Source organism: Saccostrea echinata, unplaced genomic scaffold (assembly GCF_033153115.1).
Source record: "Saccostrea echinata isolate AGI-Se365-2 ecotype Australia unplaced genomic scaffold, CSIRO_AGI_Sech_v1 ptg000001l, whole genome shotgun sequence".
In the NCBI taxonomy this organism is placed as follows: domain Eukaryota; kingdom Metazoa; phylum Mollusca; class Bivalvia; order Ostreida; family Ostreidae; genus Saccostrea; species Saccostrea echinata.
In genome coordinates, this window is record NW_026889750.1 from 21,936,787 (window position 1) to 21,961,022 (window position 24,236).

A 24,236-nucleotide genomic window follows, 5' to 3' on the forward strand; every position below is an offset into this window, starting at 1 on the left:
CTTGCTCACTTTTTCTTTCATTTCAGAATGTATTATAAGGTGAGTTTAATCCTTCGTAAGTCGAGAGGTGGCTCATTTGCTTCGACGTGTAAGCTGTCTATAGGAGTGGTATGAAGGGCTCCTAAACAGAGTCGAAGGCCTTGATGGTGGATTGCATCACGTGTTTTTATGTAAGAAGTCTTTGCTGATCCATATATAATACAGCCATAGTCTAATTTAGATCTTGGAAAGTGCTGCTATAATTGAGTGGTTAACATGAATTGATGACAATACCTTCATCGTATGTACAGAATGTAAAAAAAAAATTGGTAAGGTTTCATGCGAACTTCGGAATATGTTTTTCTGTGTCGGGAGATTCTAGCAGCACTTTTTAGTTTTATTACATTATTATTTTCACTAAAAGATATAAATAATCCACGGGGGTAGTGTTGAACTTTTCACTTTTTCGTTGAGGCAATTTTTCTATTTATAGACATCACGTGATGACGACGTAGTGGAGTGCTTTTTTTTGTCCAAGACTCAACGATGTCTATACAATGTATAATAATAGTGAATGTTTTATCTATGCTTTTCCGAATTATCAATGTTACATTTTATGAAAAGTCAAATTCGCTGAAAAATGATCTGGGTACGACCTGCGTGACGTTTTTCAAACCAATTGTTAGGCCATTATTTACACATTGAATTATCGACGGATTTTTCCGTTATTTACCGATCATGACAAGGAGCACACGGCGGGTGCGACCGGTCGGCAGTGGATGCTCACTCCTCCATGACACCTGATCCCACCTCTGATGTTTTTGGAGATCCGTGTTTGCTCTGCTCCCGATTTGTACATGTATTATTGTAATCGACTTTAAGATTGAATACTGTTCGTTATCTCCATATTTATTGTTATCGTTCACGGTAGCTCAGTCAGTAGAGCGCTCGCTCCGTGATCGGGAGGTCGTGAGTTCGAATCTCGGCCGCGGCTCACCTAAGTCGATAAAAAATGGGTAGCAACTGTTCCTTCGCCATGCCCTCGGCACTTTGAAGTGAAAGTTGCGTGTCCTTCGGATGAGACCATAAAAACCGAGGCCCCGTGTCACGGCTGGCGTTGGCACAATAAAGATCCCTCACTGCTCAATGGCCCTGAGTGCCGAGTAAAGGTTAAAATTTGAAGCCCTTCACCGGTATCTGGTGACGTCTCTATATGAGTGAAAAATTCTCGAATGGGACGTTAAACAACATACAATCAATCAATATTGTTATTATTTTCGTTAAGTTGTAAGCATTGCAGAAAAATTTAAAGAAAACTTCGTTTTCCAGTAAATTTCTTTGTTTATTAAACAAAGGTGAAGAATAACCAATATTTGAGAGCGAATTTCTCAAAAAAAAAGCCCCAATTGACCCTTTTTGATGTTAATCCATCTGAGGAAAAACAATGATGTATTCAAAGTCAAAGTACTTTATGTAAAATATATTTTAATCATAACCAAAGTTTTAAAGCTCTGTAGGTATCGGTCATTTACTACATTGTAGATCTTGACTTTGAAGTGCATTTTAATGATTTTTTTTTCTCGCAGCAATTATATATAATGGTCATATCCAATACAATGGAATATCACAGACAGCATACACTGTGGTGGACTCTTCACAGTTTAGTTGAATCTCCCTGAAACACACGAGAAAGAAGTTAAATACATTCATTAGTTAAATCCACACGTTTAAAAATTAATGTCACTTGGCCGCCATCTTTTGGGGGAAAACACAATTCTCACACTGGTTTTCATAACTTTCAGGTTTGTAACTTTATTATTTGTTATAATTGTTGCATCTTGTATTTCAATTGCCCCAGAATGAGGCTTCTCATACATCGATAGAAAAGATTTAAACACAAGTGAATTTATCGCAGTGTGTTTAGATGTTTGGTAAAGAAGAGAAGAGAAACACTGTTTTTTCCCAGTTGACCCTTTAGTTGACCCCGCAAAGGGAAACAACTTCTGCTTAGTGTGGATTGGACTATTACAGAAAAAGAGACGGCATATGTTAACAAACCATATTTTCCTTGAGATGTCAAGATTAAATATTAACAAACCTTCGTCGTGCTATTCTTGGATGGTGCTTCAACTTCAAAGGTAAAAACAGGATTTGATTGGCCATTAGGACTGGTAGGATCAGGTGATAAGGAAAATGTAACAGTGTCAGACATTCCACCATCCAAGAAACTGCTGGTTGTTGAGACAGATCTTAGCAAATGGTTAGCTTCTTTAATCTGAGATGGAGTAGGAGATGGGATATCGTCGTCTTCATCGGAAGAAGACTCACGGGCCAAATCAGGTTGACTTCCGACAGCTCCTATCATTGCGAGCGAGGCAAAGCTAGACATGCCCGACATTATGCTACTTGTTCGACGTCTTCCTGTAAACAAAATCCTTCCTCTTTTATCACCAGAACTGAATAATGTTCTCTATAATTTTGAAATTTATTTTTGATTAAAATATAATCCATTTCAATGCATAATTACTTGTATAAAACGTTACCTATTGGTGCACAAGCAGCAATTTCCGGCTCTTTTGCCCCGTGCTTTCGACAAAGTCCTTGAAGCTGCCGAAGTTCAATCTAAAAAAAAAATTGTAAAGTATTTACCTACATTTTTTTAAATTAAATATACAATTTTTTTATATGCACTATGCTTTTGATATCTACAGCTTAAAAAACCTTCATTCATAATTCGTGTATTTTGAACACCGCTCTCCTTTCCAAAAATTGATAGTCACCCAAATATCATACAACTTGTATGCACTTATATGAGAAAATATTTGTTTAGCTATGATTTTGGCAGTTGTAGACCCGAGTACACGTTTATGTATTTAGGCTAGTCTATTTAAAACCCTGCCCAACTGATCTTGGTTGATAAAAAGCTGGTGCAAAGGGACAGAATACCCAAAATTTTCAAAAATGGACAAAACATGTTATTAGTTACACAGTCAGTTAGGGACATAATACGGAGTCAATACAGGGTGTGAAATGGAAATCCGTATTGGGTGAGGCGAAGCCGAGTCTCAATACGGCTTTCCATTTCACACCCTGTATAACTCCGTATTATAGGTCCCCAAGTGACTGTGTAACGAATTTACCCCAATGATGACCTTTTTAGATGTAAACACGTTGTATTTCAAAATAAAATCTACGAGCATATTATCAAAATATTAAGTTTTAATGCAATAACAATCAACATAAAATATCATAACCAGAAACAACAAATCTAATTAACAACATATGACTACAATCATGAACATGGTATTAAGGTCTGAAATAAACTTTAATTGCAAAATAACCGTTTCACATCCCATTTTGTCGCCCGTTGTGGAGCAGTGGTTAGAGCGTCTGCTCCAGATTAAGTTGATCCTAGCGTCGCGGGTACGAATCCCACGGTGTGACATGCAGACCGGTCCTTCTGATGAGACCATATAAACCGAGGCCCCGTGTCGCAGTAGATGCTGGCACGAAAAAGATCCCTCACTGCTCAATGGCCCTGAGTGCCGAGTATAAGTGAAAATTTGCAGCTCTCAACCGGCAAGTGGTGGCTTCTCCATATGAGTGAAAAATTCTCGAGAGGGACGTTAAACAACAAACAAACACATCTTATTTCCATTTATGTTGAAGTTGATTGAAAACTGACAGTATTAAAGATTGATGTGTTCCTTTGATCGGTTTGCATTGCTGTGTTTGAAACATTAGAACTTCTTTTTGGGGAAAAGTCACCAAACAAATCATTTAGACAAATTCCTTCAAGACACTTTGCATCCTCATGAAGAATGTTGATCTACATCATTGTTAGTAGAGAGTGCAGCTCCAAAATTGCTAGTGGATGGTAAGGCAAGTTTGGCTTTAGTATTGCTAATGGATGGTAAGGCAAGTTGCTTGTGTACACTAGCCTATAGGGAGTAATGCTTCCGAGCTCGAGATGCTTTGCCCCATCTTCATCATCTCATCCTCATCAACTCTCTGATATATATACATGCATTTAGAGACTGGAAAGATTATGAAATAAACGTCAAAAGTTTTAAATACACACTCCTGTGATTTTTCCTGTAAATAATCCCTTAAAATGTTTGCTGCTTTGATGTTGCTTTTTATCGTATTTTCAGAATTCACTTTTGTTCTTTTCTCAATCACTTCTATCTCGGTCATCTGCGCAAACCGTTTCTTCGGATATTTCCGTCATTTCTATTTACAACGAATCGCGTGCCCGACTTTAATACTGACCCTGGACGGAGAGGTATTCTCTTTAGAGAAGTGGACAGGCTTTCGCCTACATCCACTTCTCTTCGCAAGCCTTCATGTTTTGATTCTGGAAAACGTGTAAATCTCGAACCGGTGACGGTCTACACTTCAACTGACATTTCGTCTAAAATACGTCTGAATGTACATAATAGACGTGTTATATTATCAATTTTAACATAAATACACACAATTGTCACAAGAAAACTGACCTTTAAGTATTGTTAATCCATTTTCACAAGTTCTCCATCCCGGATTTAAATTATGTGCAAGTAACTCTTGAAGTATTCAAAAATCTCTAATTCGGATAAAAATGGAAACTATTTTTACAAAATAATAATGGAACGAGAGAAATCGTCTACTCTGTTTAAACTAACGAGACAGTATTTCCTCAAGTTTCGTTCAAATTCTTTTGATCTTTGTTTTAAATCTTTTTTCATTTCTCGGGAAAGGTAGAGTTAATATCGTTTAAAAATAAAAGAAAATATTTTTTAGTATTGTCAGTGAGGAAGTAATGAAGTATTTTTTAAGTTCAAATTTACATTTAAATTGTATTAAAATAGTAAAAATAAGTATAGGTAATAATATTTATCTTGAATAATATGCTAAATCAAAAGTGAATTGTCCAAAACATTTTTTGAACATTAAAATACGTCTTCGCCAATTTTTCCAAATTATCCGACTTAAAATTTTCAATTTTTTCTAATAAGCTGTGGTAGATAAACATTAGTTTAAATCCGGGATGGAGAACTTGTGAAAATGGATTAACAATACTTAAAGGTCAGTTTTCTTGTGACAGTTGTGTGTATTTATGTTAAAAGTGTTAAGATAACACGTCTATTACGTACATTCAGACGTATTTTAGACGAAATGTCAGTTGAAGTGTAGACCGTCACCGGTTCGAGATTTACACGTTTTCCAGAATCAAAACATGAAGGCTTGCGAAGAGAAGTGGATGTAGGCGAAAGCCTGTCCACTTCTCTAAAGAGAATAGACGGAGAGGTACATGTAATACGGAAAATTTCAGGATGTCATGTGATTATGTCAGTTTTATCCAATCTGTAATCTACAAATTTGTCTGAAGCGGGATAATATGGATCACATGTACAACCATCATCGTTCGATAGGGCAAAGTCATGATGTACATAAATTGTCTTGGGTTTTGATATTTATACCGAGGTTTAATTATAATATACTGCAGCAAAATTATCTTTATTTCAAAAGGAAAAATGTTTTCTTGCATGACTAAATCATTCTTACTCTATTATTAGCTAATAGCAAAGCCTCAGACTATTTTGAAAATTGATTCTCGTTATTTTGTAACCAGGATGTAATAAGCACACTGGTAAAGAGCTATATTTAATTAGTTATAAAAACGTGATGTAAATTTTACGGTAGTTCTATGAACGGCACTAAATTCCTGAAAAAGTTGCTTTCATATTAAGATAGATGTAAATTAAAATTCTAGCAATTATGAAAACACATAAAAAAATTATATGTCAATGAAAAAGGTGAAGATAACGAACAATGATTGAACTAAACAAGACATCCTTTAACAAAAAATCCTTTAACAGAGCATTATACTGAGCATTGTACTGCACCGTAGTAAATTTGGAATCAATGGTACCGAGATTCATTACACTTTACTTACTCTATATTGTTCTAATTTGTTTGTTAGTTCTTTTTCTCGCTTGACGAGTCGTCTGTATTGCTGTTTAATTACTTTCAGTATTACCAAGTCCTTTTCTTTGATCACAAGAACAAAACCTGAAAAGAATCGATAAAAGTCGATAGAAGTGGGAATCTGAGGCACAATCTTGATTTGATGTACCAGTGACTGACAGTATTTATGGAATTTTTTTTAGTATAGTAGACAGACTGGCCAAGGCAGTGACATATCAAGGCACATCAGTGAATTTACGACCAACAAACGCATCAAGGATTTTGAAGCAGAACATTATCAGAACCTACCTCAACGTGGGTGGCGAGATGTGTAGGGACTAAAGACACGGTGACATAATGATATGTTTCTGATGGTATTTTTTGATGTCTTTTTAAAATAACGTAGATTACACTAAGATACCTAAATCGTATATGTTTTTGATTTCAATGGACGGTGTTGGCAAGTAAGTAAAAACAAATTTTCGTTTAGTCCTCAAAACGGTACATATCCTACACTGTTGGTGTAGTTACACAGAGTTAATGGAAGCTCATACGTAATATAAAGATTGTTAAAGACTTAAGAGTATGTCTTGACCTAACCCAAGGTCTTTCCGGCAGTTTCGAGGGCCTTAGCGTAAATGTCCGGTCTACGACTTCTTTATGAAGAAACACTGGAAGTTCATACAAGGATGATTGTTTCCGTTGAAATATTGCCGACTCGGCGTTAAACAATATCAATCAATCAAAGATTGTTTATGACCTGAAGGTCTGTCATAACCTTAAATTAAGGTCATTTCATCATATTCAAGATCACTGATAGAAAATGTTCAATTGCTGTCTCGACCTATTTTTTAATGGAGAACATAAGACGGAGGTCCTTACTTACCACAACTATTGATCTGAAGCTATTATTAACTATGACCAAAGGTTCAAGGTCACTGCCAAAGAAAGTATTTAAAGGAGGCTTGAAAGTTGATACTTGACACAACTATTGATCTGAAGCTATTATTAACTATGACCAAAGATTCAAGGTCACTGCCAAAGAAAGTATTTAATGGAGGCTTGAAAGTTGATACTTGACTCAAAAATTGCTAAGGACGGGGGTGTGCCCCGATCTAACCCAAGGTCAAGTTAGCAAGTTCAAGGTCACTGGCAGAAAATTCGTGTCCGGTGTAAAACTTTTAAATGAACCAGTGTATAACTTTCTAACGGATAAACATTGGAAGTTCATACTTTAAAAAAATATTAGTCAAGTCTTGAAGGTGTGCGCTAATGTCGACTTCAAGTCATTCTGGCAAGTACAAAGACACTGGAGAAAAAGTATAAAATATTTGTTGGAAATTGAAACTTCAAACAAAGATTATTTGAGTGGTAAAAGTCATAACCCTGACGCAAGGTTATTGTGCAATTAAAGTTCACCTGCAGTACTAGTGTTAAATCAATATCAGGTCCATAGTTTTCCAATGGAAAAACACTGGATGTCCATAATTCACTCGATGATTTGTTATGACCAGATGGTGTGCCGATGTGTCTTTCTTTTTTCCAAGGTCATGCCAGCAAGTACAAAATCACACTTACAAAAATGCGAATACGCACATAAAAATGCAGCTGGGGTATTATTTTGTGAGATTACTCATAGTACCTCTATTTAAGACCAGTAGACTTGTACGATAGAGAATTCATGATAAGGTATCTTCTGGAAAACCATTAAAAATTATGACATCATATGCTAAACATGTAGCAAAAAAGCCTTCAATCCCCTTTTTTCTTTTAAAACTTTGAAGATTCGGTCTCGCCCAACTGTGCTTGAGACTCACATGTACTAGTATTACACGATTGTAGCGTTTCATTAAGTACTTACTATTGACAATCCTTATCACTCTCCAGGGTAGAATGATGATTAAAATGGTGGCCGCCTCCGATCCTGGTTGAGCCCAGATTCCTTCGTAAAACGAAAGATCTAGGATCCATGATACTGTTACAACGAAGGCGTCAAAAACCTGAGTGTAGAAAAGAAAAGGATTTATTTTTTACAAAAGTAGTAATGAACATCAAAGTTTAAGTGGTATTTAGAGAATTGTTGCATGTACTATTAGACATTGCAAGAATAATGTTTTACATGTAGTTAATATAGCTGGTAAGCTCCTTCATATAGTAAAATGCGTTCTTGCACTGGATCAAACGTCTATGTTTACTTATAATTTCTTACCTCTAGTCTGTGATTTAGGAAGTGACTTCCCATCGCAAATATTTTCAAGAAGGTCTGAAATATTGATTTAATAACTATTAACGTTCTGATATATAGAAATATAATGGGAAGTTTATGTTTATTTCCATAGGCACTCCCCAGCTTAATTGTTAAAAAATATATATCTACTATACTATAAACATAACAAGGCATGAAACTAGCCTCCATGTTGGATTCCGCTTAGGGGCACTTTCTGACTAATAGCGAGAATTTCTCGCCCAAGTTGGACTTTTCTCAGACATCGGAAGCTGTCATTTATTGAAATAAAATCAAATCAGGTTGAATCTCGCAGTACGTCCGTCGCATTCACGCGTTTTCTAGCATTTCTCTGCAAACCAGGTCTCCTCGGCCGGAACTTAAAGGTTTATGGGGGTATAGATAATTCGATCATCGTTTACCTTCAAAGTACGAGAACGACATTCGGCGGAAAACTAACATTTAATTTTCAAAAATGAACAAAATGTATTGTGAAATATATTTATTTGTATATCAATAAGACATTCAATTTTTCTTTGCATTTTTATTACTTCTATTGATAAAAAAAGAAGTCTAGCAGATACTTGAACTTTGAAAATATATTGTCACCCGGTTAGTCTATAAGTCGGCAGAGCCAATGGGTTATATATATAAACGTGCTACTACCCCACACGCACGCTGCACGAACGGTACACGCTCGCTACACGGTTTGCACGAAACGCTGCACGATTTACACGAAACGCTACACGGTTTGCACGAAACGCTACACGGTTTACACGAAACGCTTTGCACGAAAGGCTGCACGGTTTACTCGAAAGCCTGCACGAAACGCTTTATACACGTTTCTCACACGCTTTGTACACGATTCTCGCACGCTTTGGCCTCGATCTGGATTTTCTATTCGGAATCTCTCGGATTTTATTTTAATTATTATGGATTAATCAAAGATTAGTTAAGAATTGCAATCATTTAGATTAAGTTAAGATTAGAACTCGCTACACAAGTACTGTATTAACAGACAAAATATTCAATGTTAAGTTGTAATTAATGGTTGTCATTGAGTATGTCACCCGCCCGGTGAAATGTCTATAATCGTCCATGTACAAACCTTTTTCACTAGACTCTACATTACGCACTGAAAAAAATATATATTCGTAATTCATAATCTTTTACAGCATTTAATGTGTTTACAATTATAGTTTGATATTAAACAGTCGTTTTATTACTGACAAATAAACCCGTGAAAAAAATAATCGATTAAATTGCGTATGATTTCTGTAAACGGATTGATTTTTTTCTTCTTTTTTTTAAATTATTGATTGATTGATTTTTTTTTATTTAGTAAATAAATAATCTCATTTGATTAAATTAGGTTCTGTTTATAATTTGCAAAGGTAATATGCACACTGCATCAAACAAGAACATTGTGCAGGAAAGGGGGGGGGGGGCTAGATTACCGAGATCTTACTTCTGTACATGGCTAAATATAACGGGCACTTTTTTCAGAAGTATATCATTGGGGGAAAAAAAATATTATAGAAACAATTGCCCGTTCTAAGAAAAAAAAGGATATCCATATCTCCAGCGGGACCAGATAGATGTAATTCATTAAATGCACTTTATTCAGAATGGTAAATATATCGTTTCACTATAGAATTAAACTTTGACTTATCATTAAAATTTGATATGGTAGAGAAGCCGGGGGATAGGTTTTATAATTCTTTAGTCCTCTTTTAAGGCCTTGTGTTTATCAAATAAAAACAATATACCCGACACCTTGTAAAGTCCTTGATTTCAAACCCCGTCTAGATAAAAAAAATGTAACCAATAGTAGCGGCTCTTAACAGTACATTCAATATACGTGTATACATGTCCAATGTCCAAAAAAAAACTAAAAATTATGCTCTAGAACTGCGTGATTTTTAAAACAACTAATAATTATATAATTATTCAGGATTTATTTCTTTATATCTTTAATTCACGAATACACTGGCAAATTAATTCATTGTTTACAGACAATCGGATAAATTTAAGAAATAAAATCCACGGGCACGTGTATTTATTTGTACCCATTAAATACGAATAAAACCATTTAGTTTCACGAATTAAAAATCATTCATTATTGTCGGGTGTCATCTTAGCCATGATTTACAAGAGATTATACATGTAGCAGAACAAGTTTTCAGTTCACGGCACGCGGACCCCGTGATCCCTGTTGTAAATGACCTTGATCACAGTCGTAAGAAGAGTGTCGGATGTGTAAAGAAGATTCCAATATATTTTTAAGGGGTGCATCGGGCGCACACCGAAAAAAGCAATAATTTTCATTAAAAAGAAAATTATCTATTAAAATTTGTTAACAACAAAAACTCAAAGTTTGTGTTTTCATTTTAACACCCCCCCCCCCGGAAATATTTAACCCTGTATTTGCCGATGCATGTGAATTATGATTCCTTTGTCAGACAATTATTAATCAACCAATTTTATGCATAAAAAGACTATAAATGATTTCAAAATTATTTGTATTACAATCTTGTAATATAAGAAAATTATGTTCGTTTATAAAGAAAAAAAATAATTGTCCTCCCGGGCCTAGAATTCCCATACTTCACATTTATAACAACGCACTAAATTTTGTGTTTTATTTTTCATGCCTGTCGTATCTATCTATTATTGTGTATTAATCACCCATATGTTCTTGTAATCTCTATATACCATAGTTGTAAAATGGTGAAGAGATTCAAATAAATGAATGAAAAGGACCGGATTCCTGAAGAATTTTCTTTTTAAAAACTATTCAGTATTGCTCCCTTTAAAAAAATGTATTGAATCAAATTCCCTAAAAATTGATACGCATATAATTAATTACTTTGAATACATTTTCTGCCCATGTTGATTTAAACAAAAGAAAGAAAGAAAATCAAACAAATATGTAATACATTACCGAGAAATTTTATTTTGTTGTTTCCGTATTTTTTTATCGCTTAAAATACCACTGGTATGATATATCCGAATAATATTAGTAACAAACAACACAGAATGACATGTTAATCCATCCATAGCCATACTTAAAATAAAATGACTTCCGAATGAATCCTACACGTTTCTCACACGATTCTTGCACGAAAGTCGCACGGTTCTCACACGGTTCTTACACGAAAGTCGCACGTTTCTCACACGCTTCTCGCACGCACGCTACACGGTTTGCACGAAACGCTTTGGAGCTTACACGAAACGCTGCACGGTTTACACGAAACGCTACACGGTTTGCACGAAACGCTGCACGGTTTACACGAAACGCTACACGGTTTGCACGAAACGCTGCACGGTTTACACGAAACGCTACACGGTTTGCACGAAACGAAAAGCGCACGAAAGCCACACGCTTTTTTGGGGTAGTAGCACGTTTCAGGGTCTATATATATATATATATATATATATATATATATATATATATATATATATATATATATATAAGCAGTCTTGAAGACAGTGGCAGATTTATATCGGGGGGGGGGGGGGGTCACCTCCTTTCAAATTTTTAAGAAAAAAAGGAAAAGGGGAGGATTATTCAATATAAGAGAAAGTCTTGATAAAACTTATGCTTCAATACTAATTTTAACTACAAGTATTATGAGTTTCTATTGCCACTTAATCTTTTTGACCCCCCCCCTTTGAAATCCCGGATTCATCTCTGGAAAGTATACTTGCATACATGTAAATTATTAAGTATTACTTTTATTGCAAAATGAATAAATATACAAGTACATGAATATTTTATCCTGATAGCGGGACTTATTTCTTATAGATGGTGTCATACAGATATACTATAATAAAATGGGACAGTTCTAAAGTTTAATACAAGTTCAAAATTTTCACTGAAATATTATATAAGTGTTTTGGATGTTTTAAATATTTTGTAAGGGTAATTATTTCTAAAAATATATTTTGGCATGTTCACATCACCGTGAATATTTACAAAGCTGAAACTAACTTCATTAGCTCACTCTTTTACAGCGTTCCACTGAGAATGATAGCACGTATGGTACTGATTAGTTTTGACCAAAAACCAGCTTTAGTCTGGACAGTTAACAAATGCAAAGGCAGCTAGGTTAGGAGTTATTTAATGGACTATAGTTTATGTCATTACAATGAACTTCCTGAGCCCCGCCCCGCGCTGATTTCATGCAACAACCACATATAAACACAATCATATACACAAAGTGCTAAACTATTAATTTCTTCATGTGCAAGATTATAAAGTGTGAATTTGCACATGACAACTACAGTAAAGGATTCAATTCGTGATGCGTAATTCTGAGGGGACAACTATTTGATTCCGATAGGTGTTGGCAGATTTTGGAGAAAAAAAGAATCTGTCCTTAAAATTGTGGGAAAAAAAATTATTTTCCAATAGGAGGAAAATGAATTACTTGACTTCGAGTGATGTTACCCCCCCCCCCCCGAAACACACACACACACACCCGCAGACACTCTAATTTTCTCATTTTTTTCTTTATTTTTTCCTACCCACTTTTTTTGGTGTATAGTAGACATAAAAAAAAAATCCCTAACCATCTTGGAAATAATAATCTGTCCTTCAATGACATGAAAATAAACATTTTGAATCGAAAAAAATGCCACCCCCTTTAGAAACAAATTGTCGTCCTCTAAATTGTATTATTCTGCATTGGTGTCTCTGTACCATCATTGAACTAAAAAAAAGCTGTCTTATCCTTGTATAATGTATATAGTTCTTTTTCTTCCAATACATTTCACAATTTTCGTGCAGAACTTACTTCTGCAAACATCCGCTTTATTTTATTATATTTATTTACTAAACATTTTACCACCCTCCCCCCCCCCCCCCGGTCAAATCCATCTGCTTAAACGTGTCCCTCCCCCTCCTTTCGCCCCTATAATTTTGCCAATACATGAATATACTAATACTATGCAATAGAAAACAAACCTACTTTTGGATTGTCCTCCTTTAATAATATTTTTTCTTGTCAAAGAATTGTTGTTCAGCTGAACCCCCCCCCTCCAGCACACACACACACAAACACACACTGAAACTGCTTTTTATGGGCCTGAAAATGTGTGTTAAATCTTGCAAGGTCCTCTTGATGTAAAATTATATTTATTTCACAGTACATTCGTTTGTTATGAAAAACAACGTTAGCTTTCCATGAGATGCACTTTGAAGGTAAACGATGATCGAATTATCTATACCCCCATAAACCTTTAAGTTCCGGCCGAGGAGACCTGGTTTGCAGAGAAATGCTAGAAAACGCGTGAATGCGACGGACGTACTGCGAGATTCAACCTGATTTGATTTTATTTCAATAAATGACAGCTTCCGATGTCTGAGAAAAGTCCAACTTGGGCGAGAAATTCTCGCTATTAGTCAGAAAGTGCCCCTAAGCGGAATCCAACATGGAGGCTAGTTTCATGCCTTGTTATGTTTATAGTATAGTAGATATATATTTTTTAACAATTAAGCTGGGGAGTGCCTATGTTTATTTCACTCTGTAATAAACAGTAGCTCTGCAATATTTCATCGACGAAAAATTTTAAAAATAAATCTTATATATTCGTGTATTCCTGAACTGTATGTCGAATTAAAAGAGATGCCGCATCGTGTAGAGGGAAAATATAGTAACCTTCATTCTTCTACTCAAACACTCAGAAGTTGACGTCCTTCAGCATACCCTTTACCATTAGTTATTTTTGTTAAAAAGATAAAGTTAATGCGACCTCAAATCAACAAAGTTTAAATCCTTATTGTGGTTACCACAAAATGATAAGCATATGAACACCCAGTATCTCAGTGAACATAATTATATAAATTCTTCTTAAGAACAAGAGATGTTTGTGAAACACTTATCCCCTCCAAAAAATAATTGGAATTTTTTTTTTAAGTCCAAGCGGCATAACTCTGTGAAAATTTGCTCGATCGTACCCAAAACTGAATCTGCCCTAGTTATTCTTATGATAAATCTGTATACTAAATTTCATTTCAGTATGTGCAACCTCTGCGAAGAAAATGAACGGAAACTGCAAATAATTGGAATTGTTCTAAGTCCAAGGGGCATAAATATGTCAAAAATTGCAATGCTCGATCGTATCTAAAATAGAACTTACTTATGATAAATCTGTATACTGAATTTCATTTCAGTATGTGCAACCTCTGATAAGAAAATGAACGGAAACTGCAAATAATTGGAATTTTTCTAAGTCCAAGGGCAAAACTATGTCAAAAATTGCTCGATCGTATCCAAAATAGAACTTGACCTAGATATACACCTGTACTTATGATAAATCTGTATACTAAATTTCATTTCAGTATGTGCAACCTCTGCGAAGAAAATGAACGGAAACTGTTGGTGGACCGACAGACAGACGGACCGACCGACCAACAGACAGCAAAAATTGCTGGATCGTTCCGAAATAGAATTTGACCTAGATATACTTATGTTTGTTTGTTTGCTTATTGTTTAACGTCCCTCTCGAGAATTTTTTCACTCATATGGAGACGCCACCACTTGCCGGTATAGAGCTACAAATTTTGACCTATACTCGGCACTCAGGGCCATTGAGCAGTGAGGGATATTTTTTCGTGCCAGCACCTACTGCGACACGGGACCTCGGTTTATACGGTCTCATCCGAAGGACCGGTCTCCACGTCACAGTGGGATTCGAACCCGCGACGTAAGGATCAACTCCTTACTCCGCGACTCTAGAGCGAACGCTCTAACCACTGCGCCACTCGGGCGACTAGATATACTTTTGATAAATCTGTATATCGAATTTCATTTCAGTATGTGCAACCTCTGCGAAGAAAATGAACGGAAACTGTTGGTGGACCGACAGACCGACCGACCGACCGACAGACAGCAGCAAAGCAATATGCCCTCCCTTCTTCGGAGCGGGGGGGGGGGGGGGGGGGCTAAAAATTCAAATTTGAAAATATATCGGAAATTTGTTTGACTAAATTTTAACCCAGTTTCTGACTTGGATTATTGGCCTTTTGCAGCGACAACAAAAGGATATCTTTAATAACTACCACGAACCGGGCAATGTCTTGAAATGGTGCTTCCATGAAAGTTAATGGAATTTGTTTAAAATATTGTTCAAGTGAACATTATTTTCTATCAAGTACAATGTACTTCAAAGGATGCACTAATAAACTTGATTCGGTCCTCTGCTGCGACAAGCTTATTGAGTGATTGCTTAATTAAAATATGCACAGGAACTCTGGAAAAAGTAGTTCTATTGAAAATTAATTAGAAGTATTTATTACAACATATGATCTTCCTGACATGCATTCATATTATAATTCAATTATAAAACAATGCCCAGCATCTACTGCATTGATAAGATAAAAAAAAATGTCTTCGTCATCTTGTATTTACTGTGATTTTCTTGTACATTAAGCATTCTAATTTTTAAATGTTTCATGAACTTTAATGTGATAGTAATTTTTACTATTTTGTTGTTCTGTACCTCAAATACAAGAAGCGATAAAATGACCAGACTCCCAAGATGGAAGGCGTGTGTAAGGGTTTCGACCAAAGTGTGTTCTGCATGTGCGTGGTCGCCAGAACCGGAAGCTCGCTTTGATCTGTGATGTATCTCACCTTGTCTTCTTGTATCCTTCATTTCATGTAAGATGGAAAAAAAGAAATTATATGCATCTCTTGCAAAGTTGTAAATAAAAGTTTTAGTTTTACTACACTGAAATTGTAAATCTTTATGACACAATATATACCCAGTAATCCATTCATTTACTGTATAAGTAATCCGCTTGTTAGACTGATAAATTTTAAGTACCGGTATTCTTAGAAACTTTCTCTTTAAAAACACTCGCTTGGTTTATGGGATTGATTATAGATTGATTATATGATTTATTGTTTTTTCCTACGTCAGTATAGTAGGTAAATCTGTGTTGATTTTCTTGACTCTGGAAGTTGGAACTGTTTGATGAATAACAAGAATGCTTCTTAACACTTTCTATTGCCTGTTCGAGGGTAGGCGAATGCCCGTCCGCCGTAGTGTAGTTGGCTTCCGGACAGACTTTCATTAATACAGCCACTGTGCTTTCCTTTAGCATATCGCTGTCATGTAATTTTTCTGAAAATTGATTTAGTATGTTATAATGAAGAAAAATGCTAAGTTTAACATGAATACATTTTAAAACGATGTGTGGCGGTTTCATGTACGTGCTTAAGATTAATATAATGTTTTGAATTCTGCAGTTGGGTTAAGCAATAGTAATTATACTGCAATTAATGTGAAAATGCATTGAACATTCGTTACACGCGTAACAGGGTATTTTTAAGGATTTTTGACCCCCTTTTCCTGCTCAAGAACATAAATTCGTGGATGATCTTCACAATGTTCATGAGAAAACAGATTTTTTTTTTTACATTCACTGTTTAGTCAAAAAAATAATAGAGATTTTTTTTTCCAAGTGAATTTGTTTTTGAGACTCATCCCGACAAATTTCATTGCAATGCTCAAAGACAAAAGTTATCATCTTAAAACGATTTTATGAAATAAAAGAATTTCTTACCTAAGCCTTTGTTCATTAAATTGATATTGTACTTCATCCATGCAGTAAACGGAGAAATGATATTACATATTATCACGATTTAAAGGCTAAAGGATCTGGTAGGGATATCATTAAGAAAGTAAAGGGTTACAGATTCCGATTTGTATTGTTTAAATGAACTATGAGCTTGAATACTGTTAGTTATCTCCACATTGTTAGTGGCCCTTTAATACCCCCAAATTTATACACTATAACCAATTGTTTCTATTTTAATAAAATATAACAAGTAAGAAATCTCTTTGGATAATGAAATATATTGCTAACTATAAGTAAACAATTAGACTTTAAACTTCTTAATTATTTCAGACCGAATTTCCTCTGTCCGTTTTCTTATTTTCACCAATTTTTTAATCCAGTATTACAAAAATCTGAATGATAAGAACTCCAAACTTTTTAAAGCCTCAGGTTATTTCTTTGCCATTATGCTTTTATTAGAATTAATTATATGAGGTCAATAATCTTGAGATATGTTGTCTGCAATGGTTTTGTTCATACTTTTGAAATTCTTCCTTGCATGCCACTTTACTATTTGAAATAATACATGAGCTGTAAAGAATATAATGTTTGCAAAATGGTGTTAAAAAAACACATATAACCTTCACTTTTTTAAATAATATTGCAAAAAAAATAGAAAAGAAAAAAAAGTCCAAATTTCCTCTGCATCACCAAAAACTTTTGTTTTTATGTATATTCAAATAATAAAATTTACTGAATCTTTAAACTGATACTGAGTTCAAACATGGTTATTTTCTCCATTTAGAACATTTTTTATCCAACATATTGTAAGTTAAAGCATTCCATTTCTGTCAACTTAAACCATGAGTAAACGTCATCCTTAAGCCACGAAAATTGACTCAAAAATTTGATGATGACTTAACAGTATAGTGTAACTGCGGATGCCGTTTCCTCCTATCCGTGTTTGAACGAATCCATAGAGTTTGAAAATGAGTTTTGCTGTATTATCTGCATATTGTACGAAACCCGGTGTTGAGTGACACCGTATACACCAAAGTGCATTTTCACATAACCTGTAAAAATGAAAGATTTATCTAACTGCTCAAAAACCGTAAGTGCCGAGTATAGATTTATCAAAATTTGCATTTTTGGCTGCCTTCCAGTATAATTAAAATATTCTTGTAAGAAAGGGACGTGAAGAAAAACAAAAGTATTTTTATATTTATTTTTTATAATATTTTTATATAATTTTATCCTTAACCAAAGTTTACATGTAGACCCTAACTTTACGGTTGCATATAATGGCAACAGGTTTAAATTGATTTCCCTTTGCTACCAGTATACTGTGCTTATAACCAAACAGCTAAGACTATAAGCAATATGTTAAATAGGGCTATTTCCGTTTATAAGTAGAGAAGCTCCTCAAAAATGGTTCATGTGATAACAGTAAAGCCTTTTCTTTGAAATCCCACATTCTTGGAACAGGTCGAGACCACTAGATTTTCTGACGTCAGCATTAATTTGCATGTAAATTAGCTATCTGTCAACTTTACCGACTGCTGAATGAGTCGCAATGCATTATGGGCTACAACGTGTATCAATACGAACTCAGCTGTGTTGAAAATACAGGGCCAATTGAATTGTCCCTTGGAAATTCATGTTTAATTCTTTTTTTATATTTATGAAAGAAATATTGAAAATGATGTATAATCTTTCTTTCCTATGCTCACATTTACAAAATTTGCTTTATGAAGCCTTATATCAATACATCGGCGTAAACCATTGTTAACAGAGACGTAGGTGCTATTGTGTCGATAAAGCATTGGGTGTGGGTTTTTTTTCACGTGATATACATGTACATAGTTTTAGACAGCAGTACAATGTGCGCAATAATTATTTAACTCCTCGATATCATCAAAAAAGTTTTATGTACACTCAAACATCAAAGCGTTTGTACGGTATTTGAAGCAACTATTAATCATCTAAAACAACTCAAATATTAAATGTGAGCGTGGAACAGTGTCTTCGGAATATAATTTTTCAATTTCAGCCTTATAAAGTAAAAAAGAAGCTTTACGGTTTTTCCGGTGACCAAGTAAATATTATGTAGTAAACCGACGAAAACCACATGTCGCTTTTGAATGGTAACCACGTAGTGGACCGTCATGCTTTGCGACTCATTCAAGTGATTGGAGAATGGACTTGACGAAAACTTCGTCACGTGTTGAAAAGTGCCTTCCATAAAAGGTAGTGTACCCGACCTGTGCAAAAAAGTCTGCATCGAGTACAAGTCTGGGTCCACATGAATCCGATTAACCCACTGACCCACACTCACCTGACATGATGAGTATATCGCATATGATTTGTCCCAGAACACAGCCAGCATCCAGAGCACTGAGGACACAGACGGTGATGAGGACCACATGAGTATGTAGAAGCTGTGATAGTCGTTTTCGACATCTATAAAAATTTATTTACAATATGACTTGTCAATCCAACTATAATATTTGAATATCGTTCATTGTTATGTAAGTTGATTTCCATGATATTGTTTTCTTAGATACATGAAGGAAAAATTTATAAATTGTATTGAGTAACCGAAAAAATTCATAAATAAAATAAAAACAGGCGAAAAAGAAAATCCATGTATGATGTCTAATCCTTCAGCTAGCAAGAATTATCTATCTTAGCCCAAATGGTGTTGCTTCAATGTGGAATGAATTAAAGAACAAGTGAATATTTGTACATAAGAATAGATCAGATTCTATTGATATATATCAAAGGTAATTGGAAGGATTCTTTAACTTATCTGTATCATAAATCCCTTTTAAGTGTTTCATTTGCATGAAAACTTCACTATGAATGAAGAATTCTCTCTACTCTCCCTTTAAAATGGAGGATCAAGACAGACTCTAACCTTGAATGTAGCCCTTCTCTCCTTTTTGAGATTTCCATTTGAGAGGAAATTTGGCTTTACCGTATGCTCTTAAATTTGACTTCCAATAAAGAAGTTTACTTATATTTAAACACTGATTTTACACACTTGTATGCACAAAAATTCTGATATTAGATTATAATTATATACTTGTTAAAACTGTTGCGCATGTATGTATAAAGTAGCAAATTATTCTTTGTTATGCTCGCTGTATACTTTGAAGGGATAACTTGATAATATAGGGAGAAATAATTTAAAGGTAAATTATTGCTTGATTTCTCAAAGTTTAAATTTAATATCAAGTTGTTCATTAAACTTCTATGAACACCGATATATAAGGAGAAGACTAACGTGTCACCAGACCTCTCTCTCCCCTCCAGAAAAGCACTTGTACTATAAACTAAAATTTGTTGTAATTTGATTTAAACAATGACCTCAAAATATAAACGCTATATCGATATATCAACGAGTAAAAATAAAATAAACAAACAAAATATTAATAACATGGTTTTAAAGTTTTATTGAATTAACCAAATAAATTCAAGTCAAAGGTATTCTGACGTGAACACTACAGTAAACTATAGTTTGCTACGGTTAATTGAGTATCTCTCCCTTTGATTTTGATACTTTAATTCACTATAATAAAAACTTTGATTCACTTTAGAGAAAACTTTGATAAACTATAGAAAAAACTTCAAAACTTTGATTTGTGAAAATTTTGAAGTCTGAAAACTTTGAAATTTGATTCAATTTAGTAAATACTTTGAAATTTTGATTCACTATTCAAAGTGAAAGCTTTGATTGACTATAGTAAAAACTTTGAATAACTATGTATTTCTGTTTTGGATTCCCATCGTGACATTATATTTAAACCATGGTCTAAGTTCATAACGGCTTCCGCGAACTATTTATAAACTCCAACCTCCTAAAAAAGGAGAACAAACGAATTTTATTAGGAGGTGGTCTCGCCCACCAATAGACCGACAGATACGTTACATTAATTTAAAGTATTTAAATATAATGCTGATGTAATGTAAGTTTTATTGTTATGGAGAGAGAAAAATATACTATAAAATGAAAGTGGGTCTTTTAGAAGTAAAATTAATACCTGGCATGCTTCGTCAACTTCATTTAACATGCAGTTCCTTAAGTTGAGTTATAAATGGAAATGTTGCGTTTGCATTAGATAAATTTAAATTAAGGGATAACCCCTCCCCACCCCCACTTATTAGTGTAAACTTTGTAAGTTTGATAAACTATACAGAAAATTTTGAAACTTTTATTTACTATTATAGTGAAAACTTAGATACCTTTTTTCTGCAAAGCAGAGCGACACTGTCTGTCCACCTGTCACACCTTATATCTTGAGAACTGTAAGAGGTATGAATTTGATATTTCGCACATACATTGGCACAAGGGCATTTGTAAATTACCATGGTTACCGATCTCGTGACTTTTGATTTTGATCTTTGGCCTACTTTTCAAAATATCTCTTAGTGCCGATACGCAGCAAAATTTTGATATTTAAGAGGTACGTTTATGCTATTTAGCATGTGCACTATTTGTCATAAAACATATTAAAAAGACCAGCGTGACAGTCCACTTGACCTTTCACATACTTTCCAAAAATTTTAATTTAACTGATGTCTTTTGAATTTTGAAAGGCAGGGTTTTTGAGAATTAGCAGTATACATGGTTATGAGCTTATGATACTGTACTTTGAAACTGTTTGGTATTCAGTTACCACACAAACTTATATTTAAATACTATGAAAATACATCGGGATCTGTATTCCACAATGGATCGTGTATAATGACAATTGTAGTAATGACAGACTGAAATCTCTTTTGGGGGATTTTTGGAAACGCTAATGAAATGATAAATAATTATTTCTAATAATTTTCATTTAATTATTCATTTGAGGGTTGGGCATTTTCTTTGATTGTGAGATTCTATCGCAGTTTATACTATCATTGAATGGTTATTTCTTTGCAGGCAAATGCAAGAAATATGAAAATAACGAACAGTATTCAATCTCGAAGGTCCAATGAAACGATACAAATTTGGAGCACAGCAAACACGGACCTCAAAATTTAGAGGTGGGATCAGGTGCCATGGAGGAGTGAGCATCCCCTGCCGACCGGTCACACCCGCCGTTTGCTCAATGTCATGATTGGGAAACAAAAACCGGAAATCCGGTAGACAGTTCAGTGTATAAATAATGGCCTAACAATTAGTATGATAAACGTTAGTCAGCATTTGACTCCATGATAGGTTGTATGTACCGACAAGGTCATTGTATCGACCGAAAATCTTGCAAAAAGATTACTTCAAACGAGACTGTTGATATCCTTGTTTCGTCAACTTGTTTGACAATAGCTTGTCTCGTTTTAGAAATTGTTCATACGCAGAGCATGCTCTTGCGTATCGAACATATGAATGAAAGTAACTATTGTTAATTGATAATACGTCATCGATATATCGAAGTGTCGGGTTGAAGGCCACAGCAAGTGTTTTCTTCTTCTCATGTAGAAGTTTTTGAATAAATTCTGCTTCATCTGAATACAAAAATAGGTCTGCTAATAAGGGGGCGCAATTAGTACCCATGGGAATTCCAACAGATTGTTGGAAGACCTGATCTCCAAAAACTACATACATATTGTCAATCAGAAACTCAAGCAACTTCAGAGTACTTGTATGTACAATCAGAGTGCTTTTTAAAAAAATAATTTTGTAAATGACCAATGACAAGGTAAGTATATTAACGAGTTCCTCTTTTATTGAAAGAAGCAGCTGTCTATGATGTTAAAAATCCTGGACTTCAATTTATCGAGGGGAATGGTTGTATAAACTGTTGAAAAGTCGTATGTTTTGATGCTATTGATTTTAGTAAAATTTTGTGATTTCAAATTTTCCAAAAGTTCTTTGGAGTTACAATGCTAGTAGTAAATAAATAGCTGACCACTCATATTTATTTGCATCTTTAATGAAGCCACAAAGCAGGCGACACATGCGTTCCTTGGAACACTCTAGCATTTACTACAATAGTGAAAACTTCGATTTATTATAGTGAAAACAAATTTTGTTTGTTGTTTAACGTCCCTCTCGAGAATTTTCCACTCATTTGGCAAAGACGCCACCACTTGCCGGTGGAGAGCTGCACATTTTGACCTATACTTTGAGCAGTGAGGGATCTTTTTCATGTCAGCATCTGCTGCGACACGGGACCTCGGTTTATACGGTCTCATCCAAAGAACCGGTTTCCACGTCTCACACTGGGATTCGAACCCGCGACGTAAGGATCTCCTTACCCCGCGACTCTAGAGCAGACGCTCTACCACTGCGCCACGCGGGCGACGAAAACGAATTTTGATTTCATATAATGAAAACTTTGATAAGTTAACTATAGTTTACTATAGTATTTTTGTTAGTGATTAGTCAACCACTAGTATTAAAGTAGGTCCACCAGTTCGCTGTGTGCAAGTTTTCATTCTTGTCAAGTTAACACTTATTGATTTCCTTGTCCAAATTACTATAACACGCTTTTAATATTTGTACATTATTTTACGCTTTGGGTTTTAAATATTGTGGAAAAAATGCAGTGCAATTCAATAAGTAAACAATGTTGAAACTACGGGAACCAAAATTATTTTGTGCAATGTTCTCTCTGTAAAGAAGCTTGCTAGTAACATAAAACGGTGTGTCAGCAAGTTTTCTAAAGCGTTTAAAACAGTATTTTAATATGTACCGTACACCTCACGTGTATTCCGAAATATGTTTTTCACTCTATATACTACGTATTCATTCTTTTGCATAGTAAAGCTATCCACAGTTACTGTATTTATAAGCAGGTCTCAGACTAATTCACACTATATACAAGGTTCATGGTAAATTCAAACAACATTGGCTGGAAAATTTCTCATTGTCAAAATAATTTCTACATGAATTAACGTATTTAGAATTTACATAAGGGAGGAATAAGAATTATTTCGACACGTGCTCTTGAAATAAATCACATTACGTAATATGCGCTTTTACCTCTGTGCCTTCGATTTCTTCCTGATTTTAAGTTTCCGATTTATTCTCAGTGTCTTATCCTGACGCATCTGAACGCCATTGGGAATGCTTTCATTCGTGGAAAATGCGTTGCCATTCTGTAATGCACCGTGACCCATACCCAAGATATGTTCCTACGTTAATTTGTCACTGCATTTAGCAATAAATGTAACGCGAAGTCTCTTTACATATGGCAGATAATATTTGAACAAACTAGTATAGATTTATAACATTTAGATCATCCGTTAGCTTGGATAACTATAAATATGTTGAAGTAGATGGTATTTCTTTGTACTGAATTCGGGACTGGATCTGAATAATCTAAATGATGTCAATAAACAAGGAAATGTGGTCAAAATCTGAACTATTAGACGTACGTCGTAAATATCTAGACTCAAGTATTGAATGTAGTTACATACTGGTAACTGTCTTGATAAAATACTCTCGTATTTTCAATTTAAAAGAAATATGGATGAATAACGATAAACAATCGCAATTATTACATGTACAATATTCAAATTAAA

At 34.6% G+C, this 24,236-nt stretch overlaps 1 protein-coding gene across 2 annotated transcripts in view; it reads right to left on the reverse strand.

Annotated features, from left to right (window-relative positions):
* Positions 1 to 1,296: 1,296 nt before the first annotated feature.
* Positions 1,297 to 24,236, reverse strand: part of LOC133199608 (uncharacterized) — a 30,653-nt gene continuing 7,713 nt past the window's right edge. The window contains exons 1-10 of one of the 2 annotated variants that reach the window (XM_061335491.1): positions 23,695 to 23,854; positions 19,057 to 19,181; positions 16,077 to 16,285; positions 15,659 to 15,808; positions 8,138 to 8,191; positions 7,790 to 7,928; positions 5,918 to 6,033; positions 2,523 to 2,601; positions 2,078 to 2,400; positions 1,297 to 1,654 (exon numbers count right to left, since the gene is read on the reverse strand). In XM_061335491.1, the coding sequence (XP_061191475.1) occupies positions 1,634 to 1,654; positions 2,078 to 2,400; positions 2,523 to 2,601; positions 5,918 to 6,033; positions 7,790 to 7,928; positions 8,138 to 8,191; positions 15,659 to 15,808; positions 16,077 to 16,285; positions 19,057 to 19,181; positions 23,695 to 23,831 (1,353 nt within the window). In that variant the 5' untranslated portion in view covers positions 23,832 to 23,854 and the 3' untranslated portion in view covers positions 1,297 to 1,633. Of the gene's footprint in view, positions 1,655 to 2,077; positions 2,401 to 2,522; positions 2,602 to 5,917; positions 6,034 to 7,789; positions 7,929 to 8,137; positions 8,192 to 15,658; positions 15,809 to 16,076; positions 16,286 to 19,056; positions 19,182 to 23,694; positions 23,855 to 24,236 lie in introns of those variants that run through there. The other variant, XM_061335561.1, reaches the window with a different exon arrangement.